This window comes from Oncorhynchus masou, chromosome 20, assembly GCF_036934945.1.
Source record: "Oncorhynchus masou masou isolate Uvic2021 chromosome 20, UVic_Omas_1.1, whole genome shotgun sequence".
NCBI classification, from domain to species: domain Eukaryota; kingdom Metazoa; phylum Chordata; class Actinopteri; order Salmoniformes; family Salmonidae; genus Oncorhynchus; species Oncorhynchus masou.
This window is the reverse complement of record NC_088231.1, coordinates 28,217,230-28,234,263: the sequence shown is the minus strand read 5'-3', so window position 1 is coordinate 28,234,263 and position 17,034 is coordinate 28,217,230. Positions and strand designations below refer to the sequence as shown.

General features: G+C 50.6%; 1 protein-coding gene across 2 annotated transcripts in view; it reads right to left on the bottom strand.

Annotated features, from left to right (window-relative positions):
- Window positions 1-1,423: 1,423 nt before the first annotated feature.
- LOC135507222 (histone PARylation factor 1-like) overlaps window positions 1,424-17,034 on the bottom strand; it is a 29,258-nt gene continuing 13,647 nt past the window's right edge. For both annotated transcript variants that reach the window (XM_064926814.1, XM_064926816.1), the window contains 3 exons: window positions 9,337-9,424; window positions 7,485-7,657; window positions 1,424-1,714 (listed from right to left, as the gene is read on the bottom strand). In XM_064926814.1, the coding sequence (XP_064782886.1) occupies window positions 1,580-1,714; window positions 7,485-7,657; window positions 9,337-9,424 (396 nt within the window). In that variant the 3' untranslated portion in view covers window positions 1,424-1,579. The remainder of the gene's footprint in view (window positions 1,715-7,484; window positions 7,658-9,336; window positions 9,425-17,034) is intronic.

The window sequence follows — 17,034 nt, the reverse complement described above, 5'->3', positions numbered from 1 at the left end:
GAGGTAACAGACAGACAGACAGCAGGACGCGGTAACAGACAGACAGCAGGACGCGGTAACAGACAGACAGCAGGACGCGGTAAAAAGACAGACAGACAGCAGGACGCGGTAACAGACAGACAGCAGGACGCGGTAACAGACAGACAGACAGCAGGACGAGGTAACAGACAGACAGACAGCAGGACGAGGTAACAGACAGACAGCAGGACGCGGTAACAGACAGACAGACAGCAGGACGCGGTAACAGACAGACAGACAGCAGGACGCGGTAACAGACAGACAGCAACGGTAACAGACAGACAGCAGGACGCGGTAACAGACAGACAGACAGCAGGACGCGGTAACAGACAGACAGACAGCAGGACGCGGTAACAGACAGACAGCAGGACGCGGTAACAGACAGACAGCAGGACGCGGTAACAGACAGACAGACAGCAGGACGCGGTAACAGACAGACAGACAGCAGGACGCGGTAACAGACAGACAGACAGCAGGACGCGGTAACAGACAGACAGACAGCAGGACGAGGTAACAGACAGACAGACAGCGCGGTAACAGACAGACAGACAGCAGGACGCGGTAACAGACAGACAGACAGCAGGACGCGGTAACAGACAGACAGACAGCAGGACGCGGTAACAGACAGACAGCAGGACGCGGTAACAGACAGACAGCAGGACGCGGTAACAGACAGACAGACAGCAGGACGAGGTAACAGACAGACAGACATCAGGACGAGGTAACAAACAGACAGACATCAGGACGCGGTAACAGACAGACAGCAGGACGAGGTAACAGACAGACAGACATCAGGACGAGGTAACAGACAGACAGACATCAGGACGCGGTAACAGACAGACAGACAGCAGGGACAGGAAAGGTAACAGACAGACAGACAGCAGGACGCGGTAACAGACAGACAGACAGCAGGACGCGGTAACAGACAGACAGCAGGACGCGGTAACAGACAGACAGACAGCAGGACGCGGTAAAAAGACAGACAGACAGCAGGACGCGGTAACAGACAGACAGCAGGACGCGGTAACAGACAGACAGACAGCAGGACGAGGTAACAGACAGACAGCAGGACGCGGTAACAGACAGACAGACAGCAGGACGCGGTAACAGACAGACAGCAGGACGCGGTAACAGACAGACAGCAGGACGCGGTAACAGACAGACAGACAGCAGGACGCGGTAACAGACAGACAGACAGCAGGACGCGGTAACAGACAGACAGACAGCAGGACGCGGTAACAGACAGACAGCAGGACGCGGTAACAGACAGACAGACAGCAGGACGCGGTAACAGACAGACAGACAGCAGGACGCGGTAACAGACAGACAGACAGCAGGACGCGGTAACAGACAGACAGCAGGACGCGGTAACAGACAGACAGCAGGACGCGGTAAAAAGACAATCTCTTAGAAATATAATCCTTTATTCAACATATGCACACAGAGACGCCGCTGGTACTCAAACGACAGCAGCACAGTACTCATAAAAACACACAGTGGTCAGAGCTGACAACGATCCAGCCCTCTTCTTCTCTCTCTTCTTCCTCTTCCATGGTCTTCTTCAGGCTGAGGCGAGTTGGTCCAGGTTGTCGTGGGAACGGCTGGAGAGGTGAGCCTCCAGGATCTCTCCAAACAGGCCCCTCTTCAGCAGGCTGTAGGCCATGGGCAGCAGCTGTCTGATCACCTTATAGAAGTACTGGGGGACATTGGAAACTGAGATCAGACAGACACACAATGGAAGACAGGAAACTGGGTCAGAGAGACACACAATGGAAGACAGGAAACTGAGGGTCAGACAGACACACAATGGAAGACAGGAAACTGAGGGTCAGACAGACACACAATGGAAGACAGGAAACTGAGTCAGACAGACACACAATGGAAGACAGGAAACTCAGTCAGACAGACACACAATGGAAGACAGGAAACTGAGGGTCAGACAGACACACAATGGAAGACAGGAAACTGAGGGTCAGACAGACACACAATGGAAGACAGGAAACTGAGGGTCAGACAGACACACAATGGAAGACAGGAAACTGAGGGTCAGACAGACACACAATGGAAGACAGGAAACTGAGGGTCAGACAGACACACAATGGAAGAGAGGAAACTGAGGGTCAGACAGACACACAATGGAAGACAGGAAACTGAGGGTCAGACAGACACACAATGGAAGACAGGAAACTGAGGGTCAGACAGACACACAATGGAAGACAGGAAACTGAGTCAGACAGACACACAATGGAAGACAGGAAACTCAGTCAGACAGACACACAATGGAAGACAGGAAACTGAGGGTCAGACAGACACACAATGGAAGACAGGAAACTGAGGGTCAGACAGACACACAATGGAAGACAGGAAACTGAGGGTCAGACAGACACACAATGGAAGACAGGAAACTCAGTCAGACAGACACACAATGGAAGACAGGAAACTGAGGGTCAGACAGACACACAATGGAAGACAGGAAACTGAGGGTCAGACAGACACACAATGGAAGACAGGAAACTGAGTCAGACAGACACACAATGGAAGACAGGAAACTGAGTCAGACAGACACACAATGGAAGACAGGAAACTGAGTCAGAGACACACACAATGGAAGACAGGAAACTGAGTCAGACAGACACACAATGGAAGACAGGAAACAGAGTCAGACAGACACACAATGGAAGACAGGAAACTGAGGGTCAGACAGACACACAATGGAAGACAGGAAACTGAGTCAGACACAATGGAAGACAGGAAACTGAGGGTCAGACAGACACACAATGGAAGACAGGAAACTGAGACAGAGAGACACACAATGGAAGACAGGAAACTGAGTCAGACAGACACACAATGGAAGACAGGAAACAGAGGGTCAGACAGACACACAATGGAAGACAGGAAACTGAGTCAGACAGACACACAATGGAAGACAGGAAACTGAGTCAGACACAATGGAAGACAGGAAACTGAGGGTCAGACAGACACACAATGGAAGACAGGAAACTGAGGGTCAGACAGACACACAATGGAAGACAGGAAACTGAGTCAGACAGACACACAATGGAAGACAGGAAACTGAGGGTCAGACAGACACACAATGGAAGACAGGAAACTCAGGGTCAGACAGACACACAATGGAAGACAGGAAACTGAGTCAGACAGACACACAATGGAAGACAGGAAACTGAGGGTCAGACAGACACACAATGGAAGACAGGAAACTGAGGGTCAAACAGACACACAATGGAAGACAGGAAACAGATCAGACAGACACACAATGGAAGACAGGAAACAGATCAGACAGACACACAATGGAAGACAGGAAACTGAGGGTCAGACAGACACACAATGGAAGACAGGAAACTGAGTCAGACACAATGGAAGACAGGAAACTGAGTCAGACACAATGGAAGACAGGAAACTGAGTCAGACAGACACACAATGGAAGACAGGAAACTGAGTCAGACAGACACACAATGGAAGACAGGAAACTGAGGGTCAGACAGACACACAATGGAAGACAGGAAACTGAGGGTCAGACAGACACACAATGGAAGACAGGAAACTGAGTCAGACAGACACACAATGGAAGACAGGAAACTGAGTCAGACAGACACACAAGTCAGACAGACACACAATGGAAGACAGGAAACTGAGGGTCAGACAGACACACAATGGAAGACAGGAAACTGAGGGTCAGACAGACACACAATGGAAGACAGGAAACTGAGGGTCAGACAGACACACAATGGAAGACAGGAAACTGAGGGTCAGACAGACACACAATGGAAGACAGGAAACTGAGTCAGACAGACACACAATGGAAGACAGGAAACTGAGGGTCAGACAGACACACAATGGAAGACAGGAAACTGAGGGTCAGACAGACACACAATGGAAGACAGGAAACTGAGGGTCAGACAGACACACAATGGAAGACAGGAAACTGAGGGTCAGACAGACACACAATGGAAGACAGGAAACTGAGGGTCAGACAGACACACAATGGAAGACAGGAAACTGAGGGTCAGACAGACACACAATGGAAGACAGGAAACTGAGGGTCAGACAGACACACAATGGAAGACAATGGAAGACAGGAAACTGAGGGTCAGACAGACAGACAATGGAAGACAGGAAACTGAGTCAGACAGACACACAATGGAAGACAGGAAACTGAGTCAGACACAATGGAAGACAGGAAACTGACAGTCAGACAGACACACAATGGAAGACAGGAAACTGAGTCAGACAGACACACAATGGAAGACAGGAAACTGAGTCAGACAGACACACAATGGAAGACAGGAAACTGAGAGTCAGACAGACACACAATGGAAGACAGGAAACAGAGTCAGACAGACACACAATGGAAGACAGGAAACTGAGTCAGACAGACACACAATGGAAGACAGGAAACTGAGTCAGACAGACACACAATGGAAGACAGGAAACTGAGTCAGACACAATGGAAGACAGGAAACTGACAGTCAGACAGACACACAATGGAAGACAGGAAACTGAGTCAGACAGACACACAATGGAAGACAGGAAACTGAGTCAGACAGACACACAATGGAAGACAGGAAACAGAGGGTCAGACAGACACACAATGGAAGACAGGAAACTGAGTCAGACAGACACACAATGGAAGACAGGAAAGAGTCAGACACAATGGAAGACAGGAAACTGAGGGTCAGACAGACACACAATGGAAGACAGGAAACTGAGGGTCAGACAGACACACAATGGAAGACAGGAAACTGAGTCAGACAGACACACAATGGAAGACAGGAAACTGAGGGTCAGACAGACACAATGGAAGACAGGAAACTGAGTCAGACAGACACACAATGGAAGACAGGAAACTGAGTCAGACAGACACACAATGGAAGACAGGAAACTGAGGGTCAGACAGACACACAATGGAAGACAGGAAACAGAGGGTCAGACAGACACACAATGGAAGACAGGAAACTGAGTCAGACAGACACACAATGGAAGACAGGAAACTGAGTCAGACACAATGGAAGACAGGAAACTGAGGGTCAGACAGACACACAATGGAAGACAGGAAACTGAGGGTCAGACAGACACACAATGGAAGACAGGAAACTGAGTCAGACAGACACACAATGGAAGACAGGAAACTGAGGGTCAGACAGACACACAATGGAAGACAGGAAACTGAGGGTCAGACAGACACACAATGGAAGACAGGAAACTGAGGGTCAGACAGACACACAATGGAAGACAGGAAACTGAGTCAGACAGACACACAATGGAAGACAGGAAACTGAGGGTCAGACAGACACACAATGGAAGACAGGAAACTGAGGGTCAGACAGACACACAATGGAAGACAGGAAACTGAGGGTCAGACAGACACACAATGGAAGACAGGAAACTGAGGGTCAGACAGACACACAATGGAAGACAGGAAACTGAGGGTCAGACAGACACACAATGGAAGACAGGAAACAGAGTCAAACAGACACACAATGGAAGACAGGAAACAGATCAGACAGACACACAATGGAAGACAGGAAACTGAGTCAGACACAATGGAAGACAGGAAACTGAGTCAGACACAATGGAAGACAGGAAACTGAGTCAGACAGACACACAATGGAAGACAGGAAACTGAGTCAGACAGACACACAATGGAAGACAGGAAACTGAGGGTCAGACAGACACACAATGGAAGACAGGAAACTGAGGGTCAGACAGACACACAATGGAAGACAGGAAACTGAGTCAGACAGACACACAATGGAAGACAGGAAACTGAGGGTCAGACAGACACACAATGGAAGACAGGAAACTGAGTCAGACAGACACACAATGGAAGACAGGAAACTGAGGGTCAGACAGACACAATGGAAGACAGGAAACTGAGGGTCAGACAGACACACAATGGAAGACAGGAAACTGAGAGTCAGACAGACACACAATGGAAGACAGGAAACTGAGGGTCAGACAGACACACAATGGAAGACAGGAAACTGAGTCAGACACAATGGAAGACAGGAAACTGAGTCAGACACAATGGAAGACAGGAAACTGAGTCAGACAGACACACAATGGAAGACAGGAAACAGAGTCAGACAGACACACAATGGAAGACAGGAAACTGAGGGTCAGACAGACACACAATGGAAGACAGGAAACTGAGGGTCAGACAGACACACAATGGAAGACAGGAAACAGATCAGACAGACACACAATGGAAGACAGGAAACTGAGTCAGACAGACACACAATGGAAGACAGGAAACTGAGGGTCAGACAGACACACAATGGAAGACAGGAAACTGAGGGTCAGACAGACACACAATGGAAGACAGGAAACTGAGGGTCAGACAGACACACAATGGAAGACAGGAAACTGAGTCAGACAGACACACAATGGAAGACAGGAAACAGATCAGACAGACACACAATGGAAGACAGGAAACTGAGTCAGACAGACACACAATGGAAGACAGGAAACTCAGTCAGACAGACACACAATGGAAGACAGGAAACTGAGGGTCAGACAGACACACAATGGAAGACAGGAAACTGAGGGTCAGACAGACACACAATGGAAGACAGGAAACTGAGGGTCAGACAGACACACAATGGAAGACAGGAAACTGAGGGTCAGACAGACACACAATGGAAGACAGGAAACTGAGTCAGACAGACACACAATGGAAGACAGGAAACTGAGTCAGACAGACACACAATGGAAGACAGGAAACTGAGTCAGAGACACACACAATGGAAGACAGGAAACTGAGGGTCAGACAGACACAATGGAAGACAGGAAACTGAGGGTCAGACAGACACACAATGGAAGACAGGAAACTGAGAGTCAGACAGACACACAATGGAAGACAGGAAACTGAGGGTCAGACACACAATGGAAGACAGGAAACTGAGGGTCAGACAGACACACAATGGAAGACAGGAAACTGAGGGTCAGACAGACACACAATGGAAGACAGGAAACAGATCAGACAGACACACAATGGAAGACAGGAAACTGAGTCAGACAGACACACAATGGAAGACAGGAAACTGAGGGTCAGACAGACACACAATGGAAGACAGGAAACTGAGGGTCAGACAGACACACAATGGAAGACAGGAAACTGAGGGTCAGACAGACACACAATGGAAGACAGGAAACAGATCAGACAGACACACAATGGAAGACAGGAAACTGAGTCAGACAGACACACAATGGAAGACAGGAAACTCAGTCAGACAGACACACAATGGAAGACAGGAAACTGAGGGTCAGACAGACACACAATGGAAGATGTCTGTTAATGTCTGTTGGTAGTTCTACACTGAGATCTACACCATAGTGTTAATGTCTGTTGGTGTGAGAGCGTACCAGCTCCGTGTGTTGAGGTGTGTGTGTGTGTGTGTGTGTGTGTGTGTGTGTGTGTGTGTGTGTGTGTGTGTGTGTGTGTGTACCTGTGATCCGTAACAGAAGAGGTCTATGCCCAGCTCCAGCCCCATGCCGTAGTCACACTCGTCGTTAGCGAACTGGACGAAGGTGATCATCTCCTGCAGCGGGCCGAAAGCCTTCATCCTGTCTTCGTCACCCCTGGCCTCCGCTATAGCCTTACACAGCCTCTTCATACTCGCTACACACACACACACACACACACACACACACACACACACACCCCAGATGTTGTAAATCGGGGGGAGAGGAGAGGTTGGGGGGACATTACATATTGTGAATAACATCTATTTGGAAAGTGTTTCTGAAACCTGTTCTGGAGTATTATAGTGGTTCTAGAGTATTCTAAAGTGTTCTGGAGTATTCTAGTGGTTCTAGAGTATTCTACAGTGTTCTGGAGTATTCTAGTGGTTCTAGAGTATTCTACAGTGTTCTGGAGTATTCTAGTGGTTCTAGAGTATTCTAAAGTGTTCTGGAGTATTCTAGTGGTTCTAGAGTATTCTACAGTGTTCTGGAGTATTCTAGTGGTTCTAGAGTATTCTACAGTGTTCTGGAGTATTCTAGTGGCTATCGAGTATTCTACAGTGTTCTGGAGTATGCTAGTGGTTCTAGAGTATTCTACAGTGTTCTGGAGTATTCTAGTGGTTCTAGAGTATTCTACAGTGTTCTGGAGTATTCTAGTGGTTCTAGAGTATTCTACAGTGTTCTGGAGTATTCTAGTGGTTCTAGAGTATTCTACAGTGGTATGGATCATTCTAGTGGTTCTAGAGTATTCTACAGTGGTATGGATCATTCTAGTGGTTCTAGAGTAATCTACAGTGGGTCTGGAGTATTCTAGTGGTTCTAGAGTATTCTACAGTGTTCTGCAGTATTCTAGTGGTTCTAGAGTATTCTACAGTGTTCTGGAGTATTCTAGTGGTTCTAGAGTATTCTACAGTGGTCTGGAGTATTCTAGTGGATCTAGAGTATTCTAGTGGTATGGAGTATCTGAGTGGTTCTAGAGTGTTCTACAGTGGTATGGAGTATTTTAGTGGTTCTAGAGTATTCTACAGTGGTATGGAGTGGTCTGGAGTATTCTAGTGGTTCTAGAGTATTCTACAGTGGTATGGAGTATCTGAGTGGTTCTAGAGTGTTCTACAGTGGTATGGAGTGTTCTGGAGTATCTGAGTGGTCCTACAGTGGTATGGAGTGTTCTGGAGTATCTGAGTGGTTCTACAGTGTTCTACAGTGGTATGGAGTGTTCTGGAGTATCTGAGTGGTTCTAGAGTGTTCAACAGTGGTATGGAGTGTTCTGGAGTATCTGAGTGGTTCTACAGTGGTATGGAGTGTTCTGGAGTATCTGAGTGGTTCTAGTGTTCTACAGTGGTATGGAGTGTTCTGGAGTATTCGAGTGGTTCTACAGTGGTATGGAGTGTTCTGGAGTATCTGAGTGGTTCTAGAGTGTTCAACAGTGGTATGGAGTGTTCTGGAGTATCTGAGTGGTTCTCCAGTGGTATGGAGTGTTCTGGAGTATTCGAGTGGTTCTACAGTGGTATGGAGTGTTCTGGAGTATTCGAGTGGTTCGACAGTGTTCTGGAGTATTCGAGTGGTTCGACAGTGGTATGGAGTGTTCTGGAGTATTCAAGTGGTTCTACAGTGGTATGGAGTGTTCTGGAGTATCTGAGTGGTTCTACAGTGTTCTACAGTGGTATGGAGTGTTCTGGAGTATCTGAGTGGTTCTACAGTGTTCTACTTGTAGTGTAGGCCTTTGCATTGGGTTTATATTATAAACCAATTATCTTCTGGCCCACTGAGATACCAAAGGCATTGGCCCGAGACCAAACCTCGTTGCCAATGTTCTAGAGTGTTCTGGAGTCTTACCGTCTGTCTCCGGCAGCTCCCGGTAACCAACATCATTCTGATCAACAGGAACCACCAGGCCGGCTCCATGGAACGTCTTGGTGACAACCTGGACATGGACAGAGGGTGGTTAAACTGTTACCTTCTAGTACCGTCTCAGTACGGGGCGTTACCTTCTAGTACCGTCTCAGTACGGGGCGTTACCTTCTAGTACCGTCTCAGTACGGGGCGTTACCTTCTAGTACCGTCTCAGTACGGGGCGTTACCTTCTAGTACCGTCTCAGTACGGGGCGTTACCTTCTAGTACCGTCTCAGTACGGGGCGTTACCTTCTAGTACCGTCTCAGTACGGGGCGTTACCTTCTAGTACCGTCTCAGTACGGGGTGTTACCTTCTAGTACGGGGCGTTACCTTCTAGTACGGGGCGTTACCTTCTGGTACCGTCTCAGTACGGGGCGTTACCTTCTAGTACCGTCTCAGTACGGGGTGTTACCTTCTAGTACCGTCTCAGTACGGGGTGTTACCTTCTAGTACCGTCTCAGTACGGGGTGTTAGCGTCTCAGTACGGGGTGTTACCTTCTGGTACCGTCTCAGTACGGGGTGTCACCTTCTGGTACCGTCTCAGTACGGGGTGTTACCTTCTAGTACCGTCTCAGTACGGGGTGTTACCTTCTAGTACCGTCTCAGTACGGGGTGTTACCTTCTAGTACCGTCTCAGTACGGGGTGTTACCTTCTAGTACCGTCTCAGTACGGGGTGTTACCTTCTAGTACCGTCTCAGTACGGGGTGTTACCTTCTAGTACCGTCTCAGTACGGGGTGTTACCTTCTGGTACCGTCTCAGTACGGGGTGTTAGCGTCTCAGTAAGGGGTGTTACCTTCTGGTACCGTCTCAGTACGGGGTGTTAGCGTCTCAGTACGGGGTGTTACCTTCTGGTACCGTCTCAGTACGGGGTGTTACCTTCTGGTACCGTCTCAGTACGGGGTGTTACCTTCTGGTACCGTCTCAGTACGGGGTGTTACCTTCTGGTACCGTCTCAGTACGGGGCGTTACCTTCTGGTACCGTCTCAGTACGGGGTGTTACCTTCTAGTACCGTCTCAGTACGGGGCGTTACCTTCTAGTACCGTCTCAGTACGGGGTGTTACCTTCTAGTACAGTCTCAGTACGGGGTGTTACCTTCTAGTACCGTCTCAGTACGGGGTGTTACCTTCTGGTACCGTCTCAGTACGGGCGTTACCTTCTAGTACCGTCTCAGTACGGGCGTTACCTTCTAGTACCGTCTCAGTACGGGCGTTACCTTCTAGTACCGTCTCAGTACGGGCGTTACCTTCTGGTACCGTCTCAGTACGGGGTGTTACCTTCTAGTATGGGGCGTTACCTTCTAGTACGGGCGTTACCTTCTGGTACCGTCTCAGTACGGGGCGTTACCTTCTAGTACCGTCTCAGTACGGGCGTTACCTTCTAGTACCGTCTCAGTACGGGCGTTACCTTCTAGTACCGTCTCAGTACGGGCGTTACCTTCTAGTACCGTCTCAGTACGGGCGTTACCTTCTAGTACCGTCTCAGTACGGGGTGTTACCTTCTAGTACGGGGCGTTACCTTCTAGTACGGGGCGTTACCTTCTGGTACCGTCTCAGTACGGGGCGTTACCTTCTAGTACCGTCTCAGTATGGGGTGTTACCTTCTAGTACCGTCTCAGTACGGGGTGTTACCTTCTAGTACCGTCTCAGTACGGGGTGTTACCTTCTAGTACCGTCTCATTACGGGGTGTTAGCGTCTCAGTACGGGGTGTTACCTTCTGGTACCGTCTCAGTACGGGGTGTTACCTTCTAGTACCGTCTCAGTACGGGGTGTTACCTTCTAGTACCGTCTCAGTACGGGGTGTTACCTTCTAGTACCGTCTCAGTACGGGGTGTTAGCGTCTCAGTACGGGGTGTTACCTTCTGGTACCGTCTCAGTACGGGGTGTTACCTTCTAGTACCGTCTCAGTACGGGGTGTTACCTTCTAGTACCGTCTCAGTACGGGGTGTTACCTTCTAGTACCGTCTCAGTACGGGGTGTTACCTTCTAGTACCGTCTCAGTACGGGGTGTTAGCGTCTCAGTACGGGGTGTTACCTTCTGGTACCGTCTCAGTACGGGGTGTTACCTTCTAGTACCGTCTCAGTACGGGGTGTTACCTTCTAGTACCGTCTCAGTACGGGGCGTTACCTTCTAGTACCGTCTCAGTACGGGGTGTTAGCGTCTCAGTACGGGGCGTTACCTTCTAGTACCGTCTCAGTACGGGGTGTTACCTTCTAGTACCGTCTCAGTACGGGGTGTTACCTTCTAGTACCGTCTCAGTACGGGGTGTTACCTTCTAGTACCGTCTCAGTACGGGGTGTTACCTTCTAGTACCGTCTCAGTACGGGGCGTTACCTTCTAGTACCGTGTCAGTACGGGGCGTTACCTTCTAGTACCGTCTCAGTACGGGGCGTTACCTTCTAGTACCGTCTCAGTACGGTGTGTCACCTTCTAGTACCGTCTCAGTACGGGGTGTTACCTTCTAGTACCTTCTCAGTACGGGGTGTTACCTTCTAGTACCGTCTCAATACGGGGCGTTACCTTCTAGTACCGTTTCAGTACGGGGTGTTACCTTCTAGTACCGTCTCAGTACGGGGCGTTACCTTCTAGTACCGTCTCATTACGGGGTGTTAGCGTCTCAGTACGGGGTGTTACCTTCTGGTACCGTCTCAGTACGGGGTGTTACCTTCTAGTACCGTCTCAGTACGGGGTGTTACCTTCTAGTACCGTCTCAGTACGGGCGTTACCTTCTAGTCCCGTCTCAGTACGGGGTGTTACCTTCTGGTACCGTCTCAGTACGGGCGTTACCTTCTAGTACCGTCTCAGTACGGGCGTTACCTTCTAGTACCGTCTCAGTACGGGGCGTTACCTTCTAGTACCGTCTCAGTACGGGGCGTTACCTTCTAGTACCGTCTCAGTACGGGGCGTTACCTTCTAGTACCGTCTCAGTACGGGGCGTTACCTTCTGGTACCGTCTCAGTACGGGCGTTACCTTCTGGTACCGTCTCAGTACGGGCGTTACCTTCTGGTACCGTCTCAGTACGGGGCGTTACCTTCTAGTACCGTCTCAGTACGGGGTGTTACCTTCTAGTACCGTCTCAGTACGGGGTGTTACCTTCTGGTACCGTCTCAGTACGGGGTGTTACCTTCTGGTACCGTCTCAGTACGGGGCGTTACCTTCTGGTACCGTCTCAGTACGGGGCGTTACCTTCTGGTACCGTCTCAGTACGGGGTGTTACCTTCTGGTACCGTCTCAGTACGGGGTGTTACCTTCTAGTACCGTCTCAGTACGGGGTGTTACCTTCTAGTACCGTCTCAGTACGGGGTGTTACCTTCTAGTACCGTCTCATACGGGGTGTTACCTTCTAGTACCGTCTCAGTACGGGGTGTTACCTTCTAGTACCGTCTCAGTACGGGGTGTTACCTTCTGGTACCGTCTCAGTACGGGGTGTTACCTTCTAGTACCGTCTCAGTACGGGGTGTTACCTTCTAGTACCGTCTCAGTACGGGGTGTTACCTTCTAGTACCGTCTCAGTACGGGGCGTCACCTTCTGGTACCGTCTCAGTACGGGGCGTTACCTTCTAGTACCGTCTCAGTACGGGGTGTTACCTTCTGGTACCGTCTCAGTACGGGGTGTTAGCGTCTCAGTAAGGGGTGTTACCTTCTAGTACCGTCTCAGTATGGGGTGTTACCTTCTAGTACCGTCTCAGTACGGGGCGTTACCTTCTGGTACCGTCTCAGTAAGGGGTGTTACCTTCTAGTACCGTCTCATACGGGGTGTTACCTTCTAGTACCGTCTCAGTACGGGGTGTTACCTTCTAGTACCGTCTCAGTACGGGCGTTACCTTCTAGTACCGTCTCAGTACGGGGTGTCACCTTCTAGTACCGTCTCAGTACGGGCGTCACCTTCTGGTACCGTCTCAGTACGGGGTGTTAGCGTCTCAGTACGGGGTGTTACCTTCTAGTACCGTCTCAGTACGGGCGTTACCTTCTAGTACCGTCTCAGTACGGGGTGTCACCTTCTAGTACCGTCTCAGTACGGGGTGTTACCTTCTAGTACCGTCTCAGTACGGGGCGTCACCTTCTGGTACCGTCTCAGTACGGGGTGTTAGCGTCTCAATACGGGGCGTTACCTTCTAGTACCGTCTCAGTACGGGGCGTTACCTTCTGGTACCGTCTCAGTACGGGGTGTTACCTTCTGGTACCGTCTCAGTACGGGGCGTTACCTTCTAGTACCGTCTCAGTACGGGGCGTTACCTTCTAGTACCGTCTCAGTACGGGGCGTTACCTTCTAGTACCGTCTCAGTACGGGGTGTTACCTTCTAGTACCGTCTCAGTACGGGGTGTTACCTTCTAGTACCGTCTCAGTACGGGGTGTTACCTTCTAGTACCGTCTCAGTACGGGGCGTCACCTTCTGGTACCGTCTCAGTACGGGGCGTTACCTTCTAGTACCGTCTCAGTACGGGGTGTTACCTTCTAGTACCGTCTCAGTACGGGGTGTTACCTTCTGGTACCGTCTCAGTACGGGGTGTTAGCGTCTCAGTAAGGGGTGTTACCTTCTAGTACCGTCTCAGTACGGGGCGTTACCTTCTAGTACCGTCTCAGTACGGGGTGTTACCTTCTAGTACCGTCTCAGTACGGGGCGTTACCTTCTGGTACCGTCTCAGTAAGGGGTGTTACCTTCTAGTACCGTCTCATACGGGGTGTTACCTTCTAGTACCGTCTCAGTACGGGGTGTTACCTTCTAGTACCGTCTCAGTACGGGGCGTTACCTTCTAGTACCGTCTCAGTACGGGGCGTTACCTTCTGGTACCGTCTCAGTACGGGGTGTTAGCGTCTCAGTACGGGGTGTTACCTTCTAGTACCGTCTCAGTACGGGGCGTTACCTTCTAGTACCGTCTCAGTACGGGGTGTCACCTTCTAGTACCGTCTCAGTACGGGGCGTTACCTTCTGGTACCGTCTCAGTACGGGGTGTTAGCGTCTCAGTACGGGGTGTTACCTTCTAGTACCGTCTCAGTACGGGGCGTTACCTTCTAGTACCGTCTCAGTACGGGGTGTTACCTTCTAGTACCGCCTCAGTACGGGGTGTTAGCGTCTCAGTACGGGGTGTTACCTTCTAGTACCATCTCAGTACGGGGTGTTACCTTCTAGTACCGTCTCATACGGGGTGGTACCTTCTAGTACCGTCTCAGTACGGGGTGTTAGCGTCTCAGTACGGGGTGTTACCTTCTGGTACCGTCTCAGTACGGGGCGTTACCTTCTGGTATCGTCTCAGTACGGGGTGTTACCTTCTAGTACCGTCTCAGTACGGGGCGTTACCTTCTAGTACCGTCTCAGTACGGGGCGTTACCTTCTAGTACCGTCTCAGTACGGGGTGTTACCTTCTAGTACCGTCTCAGTACGGGGCGTTACCTTCTAGTACCGTCTCAGTACGGGGTGTTACCTTCTCAGTACGGGGTGTTACCTTCTAGTACCGTCTCAGTACGGGGTGTTACCTTCTGGTACCGTCTCAGTACGGGGTGTTACCTTCTGGTACCGTCTCAGTACGGGGTGTTACCTTCTCAGTACGGGGCGTTACCTTCTAGTACCGTCTCAGTACGGGGTGTTACCTTCTAGTACCGTCTCAGTACGGGGTGTTACCTTCTAGTACCGTCTCAGTACGGGGCGTTACCTTCTAGTACCGTCTCAGTACGGGGCGTTACCTTCTAGTACCGTCTCAGTACGGGGCGTTACCTTCTAGTACCGTCTCAGTACGGGGCGTTACCTTCTAGTACCGTCTCAGTACGGGGTGTTACCTTCTAGTACCGTCTCAGTACGGGCGTTACCTTCTAGTACCGTCTCAGTACGGGCGTTACCTTCTGGTACCGTCTCAGTACGGGCGTTACCTTCTGGTACCGTCTCAGTACGGGGCGTTACCTTCTGGTACCGTCTCAGTACGGGCGTTACCTTCTAGTACCGTCTCAGTACGGGCGTCACCTCCTAGTACCGTCTCAGTACGGGGCGTCACCTCCTAGTACCGTCTCAGTACGGGGCGTTACCTCCTAGTACCGTCTCAGTACGGGGTGTTACCTTCTGGTACCGTCTCAGTACGGGGTGTTACCTTCTAGTACCGTCTCAGTACGGGGTGTTACCTTCTAGTACCGTCTCAGTCGGGGTGTTACCTTCTGGTACCGTCTCACGGGGTGTTACCTTCTGGGGGTACGGGCGTTACCTTCTGGTACCGTCTCAGTACGGGCGTTACCTTCTGGTACCGTCTCAGTACGGGGTGTTACCTTCTGGTACCGTCTCAGTACGGGGTGTTACCTTCTAGTACCGTCTCAGTACGGGGTGTTACCTTCTAGTACCGTCTCAGTACGGGGTGTTACCTTCTAGTACCGTCTCATACGGGGTGTTACCTTCTAGTACCGTCTCAGTACGGGGTGTTACCTTCTAGTACCGTCTCAGTACGGGGTGTTACCTTCTGGTACCGTCTCAGTACGGGGTGTTACCTTCTAGTACCGTCTCAGTACGGGGTGTTACCTTCTAGTACCGTCTCAGTACGGGGTGTTACCTTCTAGTACCGTCTCAGTACGGGCGTCACCTTCTGGTACCGTCTCAGTACGGGCGTTACCTTCTAGTACCGTCTCAGTACGGGGTGTTACCTTCTGGTACCGTCTCAGTACGGGGTGTTAGCGTCTCAGTAAGGGGTGTTACCTTCTAGTACCGTCTCAGTATGGGGTGTTACCTTCTAGTACCGTCTCAGTACGGGGCGTTACCTTCTGGTACCGTCTCAGTACGGGGTGTTAGCGTCTCAGTAAGGGGTGTTACCTTCTAGTACCGTCTCAGTATGGGGTGTTACCTTCTAGTACCGTCTCAGTACGGGGCGTTACCTTCTAGTACCGTCTCAGTACGGGGCGTTACCTTCTAGTACCGTCTCAGTACGGGGCGTTACCTTCTGGTACCGTCTCAGGAAGGGGTGTTACCTTCTGGTACCGTCTCATACGGGGTGTTACCTTCTAGTACCGTCTCAGTACGGGGTGTTACCTTCTAGTACCGTCTCAGTACGGGGCGTTACCTTCTAGTACCGTCTCAGTACGGGGTGTCACCTTCTAGTACCGTCTCAGTACGGGGCGTCACCTTCTGGTACCGTCTCAGTACGGGGTGTTAGCGTCTCAGTACGGGGTGTTACCTTCTAGTACCGTCTCAGTACGGGGCGTTACCTTCTAGTACCGTCTCAGTACGGGGTGTCACCTTCTAGTACCGTCTCAGTACGGGGTGTTACCTTCTAGTACCGTCTCAGTACGGGGCGTCACCTTCTGGTACCGTCTCAGTACGGGGTGTTAGCGTCTCAATACGGGGCGTTACCTTCTAGTACCGTCTCAGTACGGGGCGTTACCTTCTGGTACCGTCTCAGTACGGGGGGTACCGTTACCTTCTAGTACCGTCTCAGTACGGGGCGTACCTTCTAGTACCGTCTCAGTACGGGGTGTTACCTTCTAGTACCGTCTCAGTACGGGGTGTTACCTTCTAGTACCGTCTCAGTACGGGGTGTTACCTTCTAGTACCGTCTCAGTACGGGGTGTTACCTTCTAGTACCGTCTCAGTACGGGCGTCACCTTCTGGTACCGTCTCAGTACGGGGCGTTACCTTCTAGTACCGTCTCAGTACGGGGTGTTA